A 20150-nucleotide genomic window follows, 5' to 3' on the forward strand; every position below is an offset into this window, starting at 1 on the left:
CTGGATAGCTACAAGAAATAAGATGTCATCATTATTTATTCTGTCTTATCTTCAGGAGCTGAGCCAGTCAGCTACAGATTAGTGGAAAGCACGAGCATGCCTACTCATTGACAAAGGAGAGAAGCTCACTGAGAAGAGGTGAAATCACAGCTTAAAACTCTAGTAGGTTGCTTTCTTCATGGTTACACAGAAAACCTATTTTAAAACAAATCTTCACAGCTGTAAATGACTGTCAGTCCTGTGACATCAACACAGAAGTTGCTGTGGCAAAACCCCTGTGTGCTCATTCACACGTGTCAGAGTTCCCAGCCTCTGACCAGAACTGATGCTGAAACATCCAGTGTTTTGGTGCTGGGGCACTGAAAACAGCCAGCATTTTTAAGGACACCTTGTTACAGGCCACATGTGAATGTGGTTGTGCAGGTTATTGGTTGTAGGAGACAAGCATGAGAATCTGGTTTTGTTTGTCATCGCTCCCTAGGCTATCTAGGTATAATTTGAAGCACTTATATTACAGCTTAATCTAGTTCTATCTATTATTTTATATTCCTGGGTTGGCTGTGTTAATTTACACAGAGAAGCTATTTGCCTGGTAAATGGTGCAGCTGAGAGATTATCAGACTACCTGCCATGTTGAAATAGCTGGCTTCAAAGCACAGGAAGTAACTGTTTAATCAATTTAACATGTTTGGCCACAGGTAAAAGTCTAGCATGACTTAATGATTGTATAACATTTAAAACTTCAACAAAAGCTTGGGGGATTTATTTGATTTTATTTGATTTGATTTCTTGGTGGATTTAATTTTCAATATTCTCAAAATACATCCTCAATCCCTTATACAGTCATGGGGAAAAGACACACTACTGGAGTGGCTCTGCAGTGGAAATGAGCTCAGCCTGTCGTGCTGGCCAGTGAGGGTGGTGCCATCCCACGGAGCCCAGCAGCATCAGCCAAGGAAACCTGTCTGAATCAGCAGTCTTCCCAAACTGGCAGATTTTGTGTGCATGTTTCTCTTTCAAGCTTGTGTCCTTTGAAGAAAACAGAAGAAAAACTTCCTAATGATTAATTCCAGGCTTTTGTAAAATATAAATGCAAAGTTCAAGGATGTGTTTAAGCTGGTGGCTGCAGAAAAGCTCAACCTCTTTGGGTAGTACAGGAGGTCACCTCACTCTGCTTCTGCCCATGGCCACCAGAATTGGCAGCTTGGCCATGTGTGGGCAGAGAAAAGGAGGTATTCCTACAGAGGGACTGATGATAAAGAGGAGTTCAGGTGAAAGGAGCCTTGGGGTTGTAGCTCTCAGCCTCGCTGCCAGGCAGAGAGCCACTGACCATGATACAGAATCCCAGTGTCATCTGGGGTGTCCCTGAGTGTGCCATCCTTCCCTGGGTAGTGCAGACAAGGGCATAAGGGGAAAGGAAACATTTCCATGAAGCTGAAAGCATTTCCATTCCAGCTGGAATCTTTGTAGGCATGACCTACAGAAAAAACACCAATTTCCAAATGTGCTCTTTAACACAAGCATGTTATGTTAATGACACAAGCAAACCCCACAATTTTTAGGATATGACACCTGAGATCACCTTATCTCTGCAGAATCAAGAGTAGACGCTTGAAGACAGCCAGTGCATTTTGTTTCAGCTCAGCTCTCCCTGCCATGTATATCATATTGTAACCCGTGCAGGTCACATTTACCAACACAGGGCATATCTCCACAGCTCCCAAAGTGCATCAAGAAGAGATGAGTCTCAGACCTCATGCAGTTGGGGAAGTGAACAAAACCACACATCAAGATGGCACAAAATCTGGACATTTTTGAAATTACTGGGAGACTGTGATGACACCACTTTATAATACAGATTTCTCCCCATCTCAAATGCATCACTGTTGAGATGACAAAAGCAACAGTGGGGTTTAGGACTCTGCTCCCTCCTGGCTTTTTCCTTACACCACTGAGCAATGATGGGGCTGGTTGGCATGCCAGCAGGGCTCCCTAGGTGGGCTGTGCTCCAGCATGGCACGCTGTCTTCTCAGATTCCTTCCCCAGATCTGCTCTCAGGGTGACTGCAATTTGCCATCATTCCTAAGCAAACCATGGCTAATGGACAAAGAGACACATCCCAGGTGTTCCCAGCACTGCATTTGTTTGCTTAACTCCTGGCACTCAGGCTCAGTGTCCTATTTCTTTCCTACAGATGCACCCACACACAGATACACTTGCATACACTGATCTTTACTGCATGGTTTGGGGACATCAGTGTTAACCACTGTTAGTGTAATTTAACCAAATTCCTCTAAAGGAGATGGTGGCTAAGGCACTCAGTACACAGAGAAGGTTCTATGAGAAAATGCTTTGCTAGCTTATACCTTTGTTTTCTGCTCTCTCAGGGCAAATTTAAGATAACGCTTATGTTTGCTTTGCAGTGAGCATGCTGACTTTGCATTGTTCTTCCACCCCAACTCCCTATTGCTTGATTTTAAACTAGGAGATAAAATTCTGGGCAAAGACTCCATTGCACAGCTCATTTTTCTTTTCAGCAGAACTGAAAAGAGATGAGGCATTTGCATTTCATGTGTGCTTAGGTCAAAATTTGTAGCTTGGCTTCAACTTTTGCTTTTGCAACCTCATCTGTTAGAGCTTGTTTGCTTGCAGGCTTTCAGTGTCACGCTGTGGACTGGCCTCAGCATTTGAATCTAACACATCTACTAGAACTAGACACGCTCTTACCAACGTAAACTGCAGCATGTGCATTATTAATTACTAAAATGGTTCTTGCCTGAGCAAGGGCAGCTAAACCCACAGCCTGCTCCGTGGAGTAATGGAGTTATGTCATTATACCACTGTCACATACAGAGACTGTTTATGTCACCTCCCTGAGTAGCATGAGCTGTACTCCTACAGGCACAGCTGTATTGGTGTAATTGCTCCTACAGGGAGTCTCCCACTGGCTCAGCTCTCAGGAGAACTCAAAACACCACAGCAGGTCTGGGCATGCCAAGAGTAAGAGCTGCTGTGTAAGTCAGCTGAGTATGGGAGTCACACAGCCACAGAGGGACAACAGACCTAATCCTGTGGTGCTGGCTAGCAGGGGAAGGCTTCACATGTTGAATTTTGGTCAAAAAGACAGAAAGAGTTAAATCAGTTTCCCAGAATTATATTCAGTGATGTGCTGAATCATCCCATCTTCCATTACACTAGATGGACACAAAACCAAGGTTCTGCTATCATCTAAAGGATTGGTTTAAAATAATACAGTTCTAGATTGAGAATTTTCTGTACAGAAACTTTTGTTCTGACATAAGAAATCTTTTTTTATTTGTCATCTGCTGAAGAGTTTGAGAGTTTAAGCTCACCCAAGAAGTCACTCATGCTAGAACAGAAGTTCACACAAGGATTTAGGATAGTAACACTTTCCCATCACAGTTCCACTGCCTTATTTCCTCAGGTAAACAGCCCTATGTCAGTTAAAATTTACTGATATAACAATAAAACATCCACACAGAAAGCACTAGTATTTTTTCTCCCCTTACTATTGGAACTGTCTGTATCTTATATGTTTCTTTTTCATATGAAGAACATCAGTTCTCTATTTTTGATCTTCTGTTTCATGCTCCTGATCTGCTGCAGCCCATGGTGTTACACTTTGATCTGATACACAACAGCAGGAGGCTGAGCATCTGAGCACATTGTCACACAAGCCTAAGAAGGGGTTGAGACAGGATGTCTGCAGCAGGTTAAAAGCAAAGATGTTTGCCAGACCAACCTATATGGAGTACAGGCAGGGTAGATTATCATTGGGTCTGACCTCCCACAAGCATCAAAGTAGGTGCAATGACTATATTCTTCCTTTAGAATGGGAGCATCTTTGTGTCCAAGCTTAGATCTTCCAAAGCCTACCATGGCTACCTTGTGCCTAAGCTGTAAGATAACTACAGTCAAGCAGCAGATACAGGTTTGGGTGGCAAGTGTATGAACCATGATTTTAAAAAGTCTGTTCTCTTACAGTCTCTTGATAGAGTCCTCAATTCTTTGCTATTACTGCACTGTGTGTTCCCAAGAGCACTTGTTTGCTTTTTGGTCAGAGAGAGCAAAGTCTTGTTAAATATAGCCACTTGCTCGATAAAATGTAGCTGAAATATCATATTCACCCCAAGCTTATCTTCTACTGAACAGAAATGTTGGCTGACAAGAAGTCTGACCACAGGACTGGCCGTCCTTTAGAAGGACAGTGACTGGAACTTGAAGACACCGCTGCTCACTGAAGAAGAATGGGTGGTGGTTTGTAATTTAAGCCTCCTGTCAATGCAAATGCTTCCATGCTCATTACAATGCCAAAAAGAAAAATGAATACCTCCATCAAAAGCAAATTATATGATGCAGAAATCTTGCATTCATTCTATAATCACATGCTGACCGAGCTTACTATCATTTACTATAGAGCGACTTCAGTGGGATCCAAAAATTGTTTCATTATATAGGGAGCAAAATAGGTGCTTTCAATCAAAAATGCCTAAGGAACAAGTAAAGATGCTAGATGAGTCCTTCTGGGAGGTAAGAAGGATGTCTTGGATGTGTTCAGTCACTTATTCTGATCTGGCCACAGCCCCAGGAAGTGTCTGAAGACTGTTCCCACACTAGAGATACCACTTTCTTTAAAGGAATATATAATACAGAGTATTACAGGCTTTTAAATTCTTCAGTTTGGAACAAAATCCTGACTGTAGGAGGCTAGGAATCTTTCCAAGAAAAGGCATAAAAATAGTGCTGATACTGTAGTTATGATTGTAACACAGAAAAGCAAGACTAACATCCAGTAGAATTGCCACCGGGGTCCTGACAGTGAAGGTGCTTTGAGCTGACCCATGGTCCACATCCTGTGGGAACATAACTTTTACTCCAAGTGACCCAGAGAGTTCCCTGAGAGACTGCATTGCCCATGCCAACCTCCTGGGAACGTGCTGGTACTAGAACAGACCTCAAACAGCCAGTTATGTTTCATGGACTGATGGAATCTTGGGCCAGGTTTTGAGTGCCTACAAGGTTACTTTTTCTGAGTTCTGTTTGATAAAGTGTCAGCTTTCTGCAACCTTGATTGTCATCCTTTTCTTCTCTCCTCCTTCCAGCTGTCCTATCACCTATAGGAATGGATACTTGTACAAAAACTGTTAATCATGAACATATCTCACTCTTTGTTATCCCAGAAGTGAATATTAAGATTTTATCTACCTCTGACACATTGATGGGATTAGTTTTCCAGCATAAAAATAAGTATCTGAAAGCAAATGTATATGCATTTTTTTGGTACATAAAAGAGTTATCTGGCCTGCAGATTCAGTGAAACCTGGTTTCCATAACTTCTCTGGTGTGGATTATCTGATGTCTGGCAAAGATGAGCTCACCACTTCCTCCCACAGTACAGGCTGTAAAAGTGTCTGCCCTGGATCAGGTCATTCAGCTTCATGAATTTGGTATGTTTCAGACCTTTATCATTTTGTCATGGTGGATGCAAAAAAAAGAATACTTTCAAAATACATAAAATGCAATTGAGAGAAGGTGAGAGAGAGAAAGAGAGAATGAGATAAAGAAAATATAACCTAAATCTCAAAAACGGCAAGCTGAAAATTTATTGACTCAAGGTTCAGAGTTGGATGGCGTTTTAACCAGAAAATATCAGGAACTGGGAAGAGCAGTTCTGGGAAGAGTAGAGGCCTAAAAGAAATCTCTCAAAATAGCTTTAAACTTACCACCTGGTTTCCATCAGGACTGAAAATGGTTCATGCATTTGCTCCATTTGCCAAATTTTTTTCCAATACAAATTATCTTCTCACTAGCAATGTATGTGCATCCTTAAGAAGTTCCATTTCAAAGATGAGTAAGGTTGCTAAGTGACATTAGCACCTAAATCAAGGAAGTGAAAAATTAACACCTCACATCTGGCACTGCCCACATATTAAATACAATATTCTTATGAAACATAAAGAAAGCCATATTTGAGTACTTATACAGCTCATAGATGGAGGTTGCTGTCCACTTAATTATTTCACTGTCTAAATAATTTTCCTTTTGAGAAAGAAAATGGAAATGTAGATACTGTAGATACTGTCTTCAAAATAGATCATAGATCTATGACATTGAGCACAACACAGATACTGTCTTTAAACCTCAGGAAGGGCCTGGTCACAGACCAGCATGCAGAAATGAGTAGAAGCAGAGAGGCATGGGCGTGTCTCATGGAAGAACAGATAGTGTAAAGTGCTGGAGTAACTTAAACAAAGACACCAAGTCCTGTATGAAAACTGATTCTTGCTTACCATGAGCGCACAGCCAGGTAGATACAAACTTTCTTGAGGAAGAAATGTTGTTTTTGAATATCCAATCCATGCATCCTCCAACAGGAAGAGCATGCTCAGTGCCAGGCCTGCAGCAGGTTACTGCATTGATATTTCTGTTTAAGTGGAAAAACCCCTAAGAAGCACAAGTACCCAACCCCACAATGCAGAGCTCTTTCCTCTGCACTCATTGGTACTTAGTAACCCTCAGCACGTTTTCCAGGTGCCAGAGGGCACCTTTTGCATGTCTGCTACAGAGGCCACAGTGCAGAGATTTCTTCATTACATCAGGTAATTGCTTCAGGCCAGACAGTCAAACAATGCAAGTCCCAGGAACTTAGATTGATTATCACAACAGTAAGGAGATGCATGTGCAGTGCATGTAAATACAGAATTTGGATAAGAAACAGTGGGCAAATAGATAATTTTTCAAGTTCAGGTCATCAGAGGTTATTGATTGTAAAATTTTCTGCCATTCTGAAGGTGCAACAAAAAGGTTTTTTCCCCTTAGACATACCAGTCTATTACACACTTTGTAATTCCTGCCTTTTGAGTTGAATTTTTTCCAGGAATTTAAAATAGAAATGCACTTGCATTTCACATCTACCGGAGAAACCTTGAAATGCCCTCCCTGGAAACAGAAATATCTACCAGTGCCATTTTTTTAAGTTTGTGTCTCCTGGCTGCTCAAGTCCTGTCTCATGACAAAAACCTAGTAAGGCACAGAGAAGGGCAGCTGTCCAAACACACAAAATTATCCTTCTTCCCATCTGAGAACTAAAGGTTGTGATGACACCTGCTGGCTCCATGGGGACTCGGCAAACACCAGCCAGCCCCTTCTAGAGCTCTTCAATATTTGCAGGTAAAAATGGAGGATAAATAAATAATTGTGAATTAAATTTTTTTCATTGCTGCAAGACAGATAATCACAGGGAACAAGGCTTGGAACATTAAAAGGTCATTTACTCTATTTCCTGGAAAAAAAAACTCCAGGAATTGTGCTTCTTCCATCATACATCATGGATGATTGTTTTACCTCTTACTGAAAATTGATAGTACTTCCCTGGACACAGTGTTACAGTGTTTTGTCATTTTTGCATTTCCTATAAAAGATTCCACAGTAAGATGTGTTATTAACAGACAATTACACTTTCATTTGTGTGTTCAAGGACAGTTAGACACCACTTGACTGTGAAGTTGAAAGCATAATGGAGATGCTTCCGCCCTATTTATGAGCTGCTACAGCTTTACTACCTTGTCCACCTTGTACAGTAGTACACCCATCCCACCCCAGGTGATGTGCAGGAGTAAGTACCTCCCGAAGAGGCTTTCACTACAGGAATCCTGTCACATGAACAGTGGCATAATTGTACAAAAAGAGTCAAGCCTATGAACAGTGTAGGCTTGGAGCCACAGTTGCGTCCTGATGATTTCAATTATATTGTGCGTTCTTGGAGTGGGAGAAGCAGCAGTCACCTTGATGAATCAGCTCATTGACAAACTAAGTATGTTCAGAAGACTGTATAAAGAACTGTTTTATAACTGTTGGAGCATGTTAGTTTATGTGTTATGAGTAATTTCACAGTGAGACTTCAGAAGAAGTACAGATCCCTGCAAATCATCCATCCCCTGCACTGTTCCTGGGATTTTGTTTAGTCTAAGAAACGTGGAAGAGGTTAGATCACATTCAGCCTAAATATTTTCCTGAACTGACACTTCTTACTTTCTCATCAGTCTCCAGTATGGTCAGTATTTCTGACTGATTTCACCTAGATCCCTCAAGACAGTTGTAAATACTCTGGGTCTGCCCTTGAGAACCAAACTGGCAGCCACTAGCTGGGGACGGAAATTTGCAGGGTCTTGAGTGAAATGTATTTGTTTAGTTACCACCTTGTTAGAGAAAGGCAAGAAATTCAGCTCCAAAAAGTCTCTCACTGGGAAGCTGGTAGAGATAACAAGTAATTAAACCACCCGTCTCCTTCCTGGAACCTGCTCTCAATAGTGCAGTCATGCCCACCATATCTCATAGCCCTCTTTGAATCTCAGCTGTGGTCGAGTTACAAACTGCGAAAATGGGTCACAGAATGTGGAAAAAAGGCATTACTTAGTTAAGAACTATTGCTGTTCCAAGGAGATCATAACTGGGAGGAATATCAGACTCAGCACAGGGAACCTAAGCCCCCAAACCCCAAATATTAGGATGACTGGTTTATTCATGGTCACAGAAAAAAAAAAGAAAAAAAGAAAGAAACTGACTGAGGAAATTAAGTAAGAGGAAAAGCAGCCCACAGAACTGCAAAAGGAAGAATTCTGTCTTATAACAGAAACTCTCTGACTATTTGGAACAAGCAGCTGAATCTGCCTCTGCAGTGTCTACCCCCAGGTACTCAGGAGTCACAGGGCTTTGTCAAACAGATTGGCAAGAACAGATTGGCAAGAACCTGGACTACATCATAACTGCCAAGTTTTTCAGAGTTGCATATGCACCCAAAACCAGTTGTATATTACAGAACAGGTGGTCTTTAGATCAACTGCTGCCCACCCTCAGCACTGGAACAAGCTCCCAGCAGAGACACGACTGGGCAATAGTGCACTTGTATTGGCCTTGCTTGTTCTGGTTTCAGAAGTGGTTCTGTCCTAAACTGGACAATTGGAAAAGTGCAATTCTGCCAGAGTCACACACTGGCAATCCTTTCCCAATAAATCACTCTGTGAACAGGTGTAGTTTGGCAGAGTGTTACCCATATGTTGTGTGGTGTTTAACTGCTCAGAAAGCTCTGTTGAATCCAAAGGGCAACTGACAGTATAAATAGGAGTTGGTGGGAGGAATATGTTACTCCTGATAGTATATGGTGGATACACTCAGCAAGGTGTTACCTGGCATAAAAAAGTATCTGGGGCTTTGTGGGTAACTAGAGAGGAAGACAATTTTCTCGGATCTCTGTACACAGCTAATACATCTCATAACAGCCTCCTGTTTCCTCTGGGTAAAGCAGGATTGATATGGGCTTTGTGGTCCAGCAGATTTAGACTAGAGATTCAAAGACTTTAAGATTTCTTCAAACCCCTCTTTTCAGTACCACCTATAAACAATCTTAATTTTTTGAATATTAAACATCAATATTGAGTGTCTTAGCTTCCAGCAGTGACCACGTGTGTCAGTGTCCTGGTGCGAGGCAGAAGAGGCTTGTTTGCTACTGTCATTGCAAATAACTGCTGATTTTGCTGAGCACAAAAGCTGGGATCTGTGTCCATCGGGTTTTCCTTGTATTTTCTTTTGGGCCACAACCACAGCACCACAGTCTCCAGAAGACACAGAGATTCAGAGGCACACCACAGTAATGCAGCTTTGTTCAGCTGTATCAGATGCAAATTTCTTCCATGCGATGAGAGGATATTTGAATTTCAAATCCAACTGAATTAACCACAAATACATATAGACTAGGAAGTAGGAAAAAAAAAAAGTCCAGTCACATGGATAGAGAACAGAAATCCTGAAGTCACTGGGGCATCCACAGTCGAGCTTTTTCATGTTTAGGAACTAGACTGCCTGACATTATAGGGCCTGCTTTCATAACCTCATCTTATTTTCCCATATTCTGTAATACAGTGCCTACACTGGGGGTCTATTATGACTGGGATAGCTTCTAAAAGGAAGAATATTTTAAGTTAATTTAAATAAATTAGAATTTAAGACGGTAGAGTCTGTGACCCCTCTGTTGAACTCCTTAAGAGCATAAACCCCACAACTGCCCTCCAGTATGGTATCCTTGCAACAAAGATACAAATCTGGTTAGACAACAGAGGGGCTACATTCAGTTCTTAAGCCCTTCCTAATGAAATCTTGTGTCTTGGAAGCAAACACTCTTATAGAAGCAATACTCATCAGCAACAAACAAAAGCCTTTTTAAAATTGAGTCCTGGATGCCCTAATTCTTCATGGACTTTCTAAAATATCTAATATAACCATTTAGCCTGCATATGTCATTTATTTTTTTCAGTTCAGTAGAAAATTAGAGACTAGTACCCTTATCTCACATCTGAAAGCCAAATCATTTTTCTTTTACAATCCAAATCAAAATTAAGTGTTCTATTTCATTTGGGAGAATTTTTGAAAAAATTTAGGAGCATGAGGGGAAGATAGGGAATTCCATGTGTATGTTTTATCTGGAATTAGGCCAATGATCAAAATAGAGAAGAGTTTAGACCACCCCACACTAGAGAAATTGTTGAATGATCTGTCTTAAAGAATGTGCCTTGCCCAAATAATAAGGCTCAAGACACAGATCTGTTCAAGCAAGACCAACTGAAAATTCAAAAAAAATATTAATGCCACCCATCACTCTATGTACCTTTTGCAGGGATATCAGCTTGGCCCACTTTGTATTTTATGGGAGAACATCCCTCAGTGGTTATCAGGCAGTTGATGTTGGCAGACTGATACGTCACCGAATACCTTCTTCAAAGAAGGAGTGGAGCCCTGGCCTCTCCTCTCAAAGTGTGGCCAAATTGCAGGGCAAGGGAGCTGGTAACACCCCTACAAATGTTCTCTACCTTCTCCCTCTCTCCCTCCCTCGTGCCTTGGTGAATATTGACATATTCTTTTATGTAAGGGGATAATTTAAGCAGGATTGGATATGTCTTCCACCATTGAGTAACTCAGACCCTGCCTGAAAAATAATTCTCATGGGCTAATGGATGCGGGGGGCCACATCCTGATAGGTTGCTGAAGGGCTAAATGCAAAGCATTTGTTGTTCTCTTGTTTCTCATGAAAGACAGAACATGTTTACTGGAATATAACCCTCCCTTATTATGCCATTTATAGGAAACACATATTCAGTGTTTATAAAGCAGTTAATTTATAACAGACAAAACCAGATTATCAGTCTTTGGAAGAGCAAATATTTGTTCAAAAACTTCTAAATGGGACAGACATCTTCATCTCATTTTTAAACATAACTGATTGAGAAACATAACAGAAGAGCTACCTAATAGGTAAGATAAGATTTATATGAAGTATTTAAATTGTAAAGAAAGATTATGATATCTTTTATATATATAAATATATATATATATATATATATATAATGCAATTTTTTATATTTATCAATGATTCTCTATCTGTGATGTTTTAAATGGTTGTAGACCTTAATCAGTTTCTAATGGATTTTTCTCTTGCTCTAATGCTTTCAGAAGAAAAAGGCATTTGCACAAGAAGCTTCTTTCTTTGATACTGATATTACTAGAAATAAATATTTCTTAAAATGGAAATAATTTTCACTTTGTTCTGACACACATTTTCTAATGAACTGTCTGCTCAACAAATAAAGCGAGTTGTCTAAAATTAGCAATAAGCTTCACTCAGGTCTAAAAATACAAGTCTATAATGTACATAAATTCTACTTTATCATTCCCAGAACTGTTGTTCCTAGTTCTAGAGGGCATGCTCTAACTAGTAAAGGTGAATGATACAGCTGCTTTAATGTTAACTTTAAATGTTTGCAATCTCAGATTTGCAGTGATTACTTAGTGCAACTGCAAGGTTTTTATTCCCATGTTCATTGCACCCAAAGCAGTAGCATATGTGTATGTGTTTGCCCGAGGATTCAGGAATCTTTTCTTGAGTGTTGAACAGTTTGGGATAAACCTGTAAACAAGAGCTTCTGCGTTTGTCCTGCCCTTCCTGACCAAAACCAATCTGTGTTGGGAAGGCAGAGCCCTCTGGAAGGCAGCTCAGCACTTTGCCAGCCAGTCCCTTCACATCTCCTGGGGGAAGCTGGTGGCCACTTGAGCCACGTCCTGTCCCAGACCTCCCAGAGAGAGACGCAACAGTGATCTCTGCCAAACGCAACACTGTGTGCAGGAATTGCACCCTGCCTAGAAAAGATGAGGAAGGGCTTGAACTCTGCAATACCTGGTGAGCAGTTAGGCCTGATGCTCTTTTAGAGGGAGGAACTGCTGCTGCAGAAAATCCTTTCCCTGTCATTGAATATGATCAAAAGCAAAATTTTCCAATCCCTGCCTCTTCGCTAGAGCTGACTCTGCAGTGTCCAAGGATGCTTCTTCAAAGTAGGGATAACTCCCAGAGGAAAGAACCTCCTTCTTTGCTGCCAGGGCAGGTGCAGCATTGCGGCAGGAACAGGACCTCTGTGCCTGGGTTACTTCCCACAGAAGTGGGTCACTACAGCAGAAGGAATGCTCAGCAGTTCCTGCACTAGCTCTGAACTGCACTGCTCAGCCTGCCAGGGGACAGTGAGTATCCCAGCACTCCAGATGTCGCATGCATCGCTTGACCAGCAAGGCAGGAGCTGAAGTCATGTCATCCCCTTCCCTACTCCAGTCCTGAAAATCCTGACACTGGGAATCTCATTAAAAATAAATCAAGGGTTAATGGGAAAGAAAAATAAATTTAAAAATATTCACAACATATTTGCTGCACATTTTACTCTATTCTCTGTCTGCCATGAACTCGAGAGCAGGCATAACATTCATCGAATTCACTGCCTCCCGATTAAGTCATGACAGCCCATCTGTGTTGCAGCAAGTACAGAACGTGACCTATTATCTCACAAGAAAATAGCACACCACCTGACTGCCAAAAGCACCTCGTGACTTGGCACCCAAATGTCTCAGTACTCACATCAACATACATTTTCAGGACTAACTCCCACAGCCTGAATCAGCCAACTGTGAAATTCAGCTGAACTCTGAATAAACCGGATAAAACCAGCTTTCTCATATGCCAAATCACAAATTATACAATGACCATAATTTGCTGTTACAGATCCTTAGCTTAAAAGGAGTAGTTAACAATTGCCACGTGACTCTAGGCTGATGAATCACTTACTACTTTAATGACAGGCCATAAAATCCATCTTTTAATCTCATGTACCCCTTTGCCCACTGCTATACAAAAGGAATCTGGTGCAGGTTTGATGGTCTTGAACATCCTGTTTAATTTACAATGGGAAAATGCATCTCCAAAGATTGTAGCCATTCAAAATTTTTCCATAAGGTGCAGTTCAACACTGCTGTATGGGAGAGAATTCATATATTGCTTTATGGAAAGATGGATGATAATCATATTTGCATTTTATGCTTGCAAAGTGCATTTCATTTGCAAATTTACACAATGTCTGATGCTAAGGTTTGCCTGAGGTGTCCTGCAAGATCTGCCTGGTCTTCTCTGAACATTTTTTTGCCCAGGTTTGGAGTATATACCCTGAAGATGCAGAAAGACCACTTCACTACATCTTTGACTTTTTGCATTGTGAATGGAAGAACAAACTAAGAAGTCATTTTGTTGTCTTTCTTTTTTCTAGGAAAAAAAAACAACTCTAAAGAGCTCATTATTGGATGCCAACATGAAAACGGGAATCTACATACTTCTCTTAAATGAAATATATTTTGAATTCATCCAGGCTGATATCAAACCTAAATTTCCAAAGGAGGAAAAAGAGAGTAATTTCTTGGAAAGAAGTAACATCAGTATTTCCAAAGAGTGGTATCATCACAAAAATATCTCTAAGCCTTTTGAACACCAAGGTTTTGAAGACCAAGGTTTTGAAGACCTCACTCTTCACAACTTCACTGAAAAAAATGCAAATTTTGGATTTAACCTCTACAGAAAAATTGCAATGACACATGATAACAATGTAATCATCTCTCCCCTTTCTGTGTCAGCTCTCATGAGTGTCTATATGATGGCAGCCAAAGGAGAAACACACAGACAAATTGTAAAAGGTCTAAACCTCCATGATGTGAAAGACAGAGTGGATCACCAACATTTACCAGCTTTGTTTAAACAACTGATAGGTAACATCACAATGAATGAAGAATTTCTCCTCATGCAAGGTATTCTTTCTTTTATTCAAAAGGACTTCAAACTCAAGGAGTCTTTCCTGAATTTATCTAAGCAGTACTTTGATATGGAATTCCTGAAAGTGGACTTTGGAAACTTAACACAGGCAAAACTTTTCATCAATCAAAACATTAACAAAATGACCAAAGGAAAAATCCCAGGGCTTTTTGAAGAGCTGGACCGCCATAATAAACTGGTGCTTGTGGACTACATTTTCTTTAAAGGTAATCACTGTTTTTATTTTGCAGAATAATTATTTATTAGGAGAATCAAGACTCTAACTTAAGCTACATTAGGGAGAGTTTAAATTAATTTAGATGTCCTGTTTTCTCTATGTCTTTATCTAAGTTTACTTTTTTCTATTAAGCTTATTTAATAGGAAATTATTTTTCATGATAGGGAACCACAATTCTTCTATGCTGTCTTCCATACAATAGAGTCTCAAAGGGAACAAAAACCCCTGCATCAAACTGTCTCAGTCCATCTCCAAATTATCCCTCTTTATGACAGGAAACAATGTTTTATTTTCATTCATCCATTAAAATGAAAAAGTCTTAATCACAATAGTCTTAAATGCTGAATACTGGGCATAAAATCATGGACTGCTTCAACATAGAACACAAAATCATTGAAACAAAAATGATTTCTCTATTTCCATCAAGAATCATCTGCCCTGGAGAAACCCAAGTACCCCGTTATATTACCTTACAGGGTGAGGGAAAGAAATACCAGTGATGGGCAGAAACCTGTCCATGGAGAAGTCACTGAATTTTATCCAAAATATTGGAAAATTAAATTAAATACAGGATACTGAACAGCTGGTAGAGAATTTCAGAGAAGGTTACATGTTAGGAAAGGTCAGATGTTCACCAGGCATTGATAAAACAAAGATAACATAAATTCTGAACTTGAGTGGCAACCTTAGAAAAATATTTCCCTTCTTTCTGTGCAAATGAAGCAGTTTATTTTGTGGATTACTTTGGTTTTTTTCTGTAAAATAATTTATATACAATAAACATAAAATATACTGAAATTATCCACTTATCCCAGACACAACTGATAGCCACTTCAACTAGATTCAGAATATATATTTTAAACATTTTAGAACATTTTTCTGAACAAATCTAAACACACATAATTATTTAATTTCTTTCTTTCCTCAGGCAAGTGGGTCTATCCATTTAATTCCAAATTCACAGAAATTGAGACTTTCCACATAAACAAATACAGAAGCGTACAAGTGCCTATGATGTTCAAGTCAGATAAAATTAATTCAACTTTTGATGAGAACTTAAGATGCACTGTGATAAAGATACCTTACAAAGGGAATGCCCACATGCTGATTGTTATCCCAGAAAAAGAGGGAGACTACATTTCAATTGAAGACCATTTGACTACAGAGCTTGTGGAATCCTGGCTTGGAAACATGAAAACCAGGTATTGTTTGACACCCATGGGGCCCTAATGTCTTTGATGTCTACTGCAGCAAAGCAGCAAAGCCCAGCAAAGATTAGCTGGTCTTCCTAAGCCTTTTCCCCTGGTAGCATCTCTGTGGCAAGAGGTATCTACAGAGTAGAGGTCCTTTAATGGCTCATCCACAGATCAAGTGGCATGTGAAAGTTTTGACTCCAAGGGGATAAAACTTTGGCTCATCTCAGTTAAAAATGTCTCTCTCTGTGAGGGCATGAGTCTTTCCATATTCTCCCTTAGGTCTCCTCTCTCCTTAAATTAGTACTGCCAAGCAAAATCCACAAAAAATCTAGACATTTCTTAAACATTTCTTACCAGGGGAAACCCAGAGGAATTGATAAATTTGAATATAAAAATGTAAACTCAAATGATTCCTGTGAAATATAGTTCCTGAAGTGAAAACTGTTTTCAATAAATTAGTGTGTTGCCCTGGTATCAGGACACTGTAACTGCTGGTGGAAGTATTTATACAGAGAAGGAAATGATTTCTAGCATCACTGACAGCCAACAGGTTAGAAATTATTTTCTGCCAACTTAAATGCCAGCATAGACTCTCCAGTTTTTGTCCCTTCTTTTTCTGTGTAAAGCTTAATTCCTGAGTAGTGTGCATTTCAGCAGTCAAGTGACCGTTTGCATTGAATTTTATTTTTTTTTTAAACAGAAAAGTGGATATTTCATTTCCGAAGTTTAAACTAGAGCAAAAATACAAAATGAAGAAACTGCTTCAAGGTCTTGGAATTAAAAAGCTCTTTACACGTTCAGCAGATCTTAGTCATCTGACAGATCACGAATATGTAGCAGTTTCACAGGTAAGCCCACTAAAATTATTTGCTGTTTGGATTACAATAGTATATAAACAGCCCAGCCAAGATGGTCACATAAATTTATAGGGACATTAATAGCAAAGTACCTCATCTGCCAGGTATGTGCAATCTACACATCTTAATCAGGATGGATCCTACTTCAAGTATGAGGTGTGTAGAGGTAAGGGGCAGTGACATCTCATAGGTGCTCAACACCTCCCAAATCACAGGAGAAAAGCTCTGCCTCAAGAGGAATATGGTTGGCAGGGAATGAACACAATTTCACAAAAACTGTGAACAAGAAATACAATGTAAATGACAGTCAAATGGCAAAAACCAGGACAAGAAAGGAAATTCAAGGAAAGAACTCCTCATACACAGTCCAGAGACAGCTATATTTCTCAAAAATATAAAGAACCTTAGAAAGTTTAAATAATAAAATCTCAAAAAGGTAACAGTGAGGAAGAGAAGTCAAAGCACTCCTGCTTTTCCTTCCATATACCATGGAAAAGAAAAAACAGAATCTCACAGGAAAGGATTGGTACAATACAGTTGCACTCCAACCCATACAGATGTTCCACTTTGTATGCTCAAACTTTCAAAGAACCTTTAAACAGGTAAAGGCAAGGGCAGTGAACGGCCCAGAAGACAGGAACACAGCCCCAGGGAAAAAGAGGAACAGGAAGAGATATTTTGTATCACTGCTTAAGGGAGAGCACAGGTGAATTTCAGAAGACTGATGGAAAACACAGACAGAAGAATGAGAAGCAGAAGAGAATGAAAGACAAAGGACTTGTCAATCACATCAATATCAAGAAGGAATAGGTCTATGTGACCAGAGATGTCTTATGAAAAAGAAACAGCTATTCTATAAAAAGGACAATTTGCTGATAATAGAAAATTAAAATGCATGGTCAAAGAAAGGAGATGAAAGACAAAACACACAGAGATACTTGTGCCCACAAGAACAGAGTGTGTGGAACAAGATGAAAAGTAATGAATTCTAAATACAAATTCATACATTAGAGTAAAAGTAAAAAAAAAAATTCTGAAAGAAGATGAATTTATAAACAAGATCCAAATAAAATTACTCTGGCACAGGATTTAAAAACATAGCTTTATAAACTTATGTAAGGAAATTATAGCAAGCAACTGCTTGTGGTTGTGGAGGGTTGTATGGCAGAGACAATCCAGGACCACAACTCCAAGGAGAGGCTTCCCAGAATCACAGAATGGTTAAGGTTGGAAGGGACCTCTGGAGGTCACCTGGTCCAACTCCTCTGCTCAAGCACGGTCACCTAGAGCAAGTTGCTGAGGTCCATGTCCAGACAGCTCTTGAATATCTCCAAAGAGGAAGAATCCACAGTATCTCTGGGCAACACGTGCCAGTGCTCAGTCAGCCTCACATGAAAAAGCATTTCCCTGTGTTCAGAGGGAACCTCCTCTGTATGAACTTCCTCTGTTCCTGTGTTTCACTTGGTCCCCACTGCCTCTGGTTCTGTCACTGGGCACCACTGACGAGCCTGGCACCACCTTCTTTGCACCTTCCCTTTGGGTATTTGTACCGTATGAGAAAGAATCCTTCTGGTGCTGCTCTTACAAGTCTCCCTACACCAAATCGTTATAGAAGCCTTTGGGATTAGCCAATTAACAGGGTGGGATAATAAATACTTCTATACAAGTTTAAAAAACTCTCATGCTTGACCTACAGGTTTTCAAAAGTGGCTTAACAAAACAACCTTTCTGGGAAGATCTAACATCTTAAAAATAAATATATAACTGATAAAATTGCAGTCATTTTCAGTTTGGTATGAACTATTTCACCATTGGGAAATTTAATGGCGATCTGCAGCACTTTTCTCCCTTCCTCTTGATCATATAATTTTCATGCTGATTTTCAGCAGTTAACTCTATTGTGTTATGAAAAAAATCACACTTTAACAGGAGCTGCTAACTGATATTAGAAGCAATATGTGCATCAGCTACAAAGTGCCAGAGGAGCATCCTGTCCCTGGGAATTGTGAAAGACAAAAATATTATTTAAGAATACGTAGCAGAAACCTCAGCACTGGTGAAGCCCTTCAACTGTTTTCACATAATTCCTAGAATTAGGAGTTTAGGAGCTGTAAATCCACTAGATGACCAGTCAGTTCACCAGTACAGACACTAATGCAGCAGAGGCACTCACAGATATAAGCAGGCTGAAAGAACAAAATGGAAAAGATGGAAAATGAAAAATCAGATTCTGCCAGGCTGCAATTTCAGTGGGACTGGAAAAATATTCAAACCAATCCATGACTGTACCTCATTGTTCTGCATACTTAGTCTGTGCTACCAAATGTAGAAATTAGAAATATACAGGGGAAAAACCAAAGATTGGTGCATTTCTCTAAGGTCTCACAAAATCAGCTGTGAATGACATATCCAGCCAGTCAGTGTTTGTGACTGGTTTGTGACACATTTCCTACAATTGAGAAACGCCTTTGCACGGTTAGGTGTCAAAGAGGAGCACTCTACACAAATGCAATTGCTGTTTCATGCAAAACCCCCAATCTCTAAGTGAGGTCTGTGCTCAGAAATGTGGAAAAGTGCAACGACTCCTGAACTGACACCCACACTGTCAGCACGGCTGTGCTGACTCCTCTACCAGTCTAACAGAGGTAGATTGCACTGAACTGTTCATTTTAATGCTTAACAGAATCCTACTTCAACTGAATGCCTTCACCTGGAAGAATATTCTTCATGTTAGTATTTACTTCTGTCACGTACTTATTTCCACCTTGCACTTCAGGTTGTCCAAAATGCAGTTATTGAAGTGGATGAAGAAGGAACTGAGGCTGCAGCAGCAAGTGGCTCAGAAATAACTGCATTCACAGTGCCTCCTGTCATCAAAGTGGACCGGCCATTCCTTTTCATGATTTTTGAAGAAACTTTTAAAACATTACTGTTCATTGGCAGGGTGATTGATCCAACAGAAATGTGAATAAAGGTAATAGTTTCTATTCTTTGGTATGCAAGAGGCTTTATTTTTATTAATTTATTTTATAATAAAGACACTGAAATATGAAATGTGAAAACCTGTTTTGTCTCTCCAAGCTAGCACTAGGTCATCCTAGCAATATTTTATTAATGCCACACAACAAGCTAACTTCATTAAGGCTCAAAGCAACAAAAATGTGACTTGTAAAATCTAGCTTTGGTAAAAGAAAACCCAACAACCACAGAAGTGAAATTTCAAAAATCAGTATTTTAGTGATAAATCTGAATAAAAAGCCCCAGACATTCAAATGCCAAAATATTCAGGAAGCTCATTCCCAAACACTGCAGATTCCTCAGTGTTATGTTCTGTTACAAAGAGACTGAAGAGCCCAGTGACTTCAGTGTTAGCAGAATTTTGCCAGTTATAAAAACAGAAGCAGTATCAAGCCCTAAAAGAGAATTTATAACCTTTGTCTAGAGATCTTTATTTCATAACTGTAGAAAATAAGTCTATCATGAAGTCTACCTTGTGGGTGTAACCTCTTCCAAAGCATTTATCCAGACTATCAAATCACCTCATTTTCTCAAGAGTACATGATGTGCCTTAAAAATATTCTTTGAATTAAAAACAAAATAGTTCTGAAAAATAACTTAAGTTATTCTGATTTTGCACAAAGTTAGCCCCCTCCTAACCCCAGAATTTCTAC

General features: G+C 39.8%; 1 protein-coding gene and 1 long non-coding RNA gene across 2 annotated transcripts; one reads left to right on the forward strand and one right to left on the reverse strand.

Moving 5' to 3' along the window:
• Nucleotides 1-766: 766 nt before the first annotated feature.
• On the reverse strand, nucleotides 767-10814 carry LOC128789828 (uncharacterized). Its single transcript, XR_008431536.1, has 3 exons — nucleotides 10682-10814; nucleotides 5745-5898; nucleotides 767-1029 (listed from the first exon to the last, which is right to left on the reverse strand). It is a non-coding gene; the product is annotated as an uncharacterized LOC128789828 (long non-coding RNA).
• A 445-nt stretch (nucleotides 10815-11259) lies between these two features.
• Nucleotides 11260-19466, forward strand: SERPINA10 (serpin family A member 10). The gene is made up of 5 exons (XM_053946063.1): nucleotides 11260-11325; nucleotides 13653-14415; nucleotides 15355-15628; nucleotides 16323-16470; nucleotides 19256-19466. Exons 2-5 carry the CDS (start codon nucleotides 13695-13697, stop codon nucleotides 19445-19447), a joined length of 1335 nt encoding a protein of 444 aa, XP_053802038.1. The 5' UTR covers nucleotides 11260-11325; nucleotides 13653-13694; the 3' UTR covers nucleotides 19448-19466.
• Nucleotides 19467-20150: the final 684 nt, after the last annotated feature.

The sequence above is a fragment of the Vidua chalybeata genome, chromosome 6 (assembly GCF_026979565.1).
Source record: "Vidua chalybeata isolate OUT-0048 chromosome 6, bVidCha1 merged haplotype, whole genome shotgun sequence".
NCBI classification, from domain to species: domain Eukaryota; kingdom Metazoa; phylum Chordata; class Aves; order Passeriformes; family Viduidae; genus Vidua; species Vidua chalybeata.

What these genes read in the sequence shown, in the direction of transcription:
- SERPINA10 (XM_053946063.1), top strand. Translation starts at nt 13,695, where the DNA reads ATGAAAACGGGAATCTACATACTTCTCTTAAATGAAATATATTTTGAA. An exon ending in GGACTACATTTTCTTTAAAG is followed by an intron (nt 14,416 to 15,354) that starts GTAATCACTGTT and finishes TTCTTTCCTCAG; the next exon opens with GCAAGTGGGTCTATCCATTT. An exon ending in CTTGGAAACATGAAAACCAG is followed by an intron (nt 15,629 to 16,322) that starts GTATTGTTTGAC and finishes TTTTTTAAACAG; the next exon opens with AAAAGTGGATATTTCATTTC.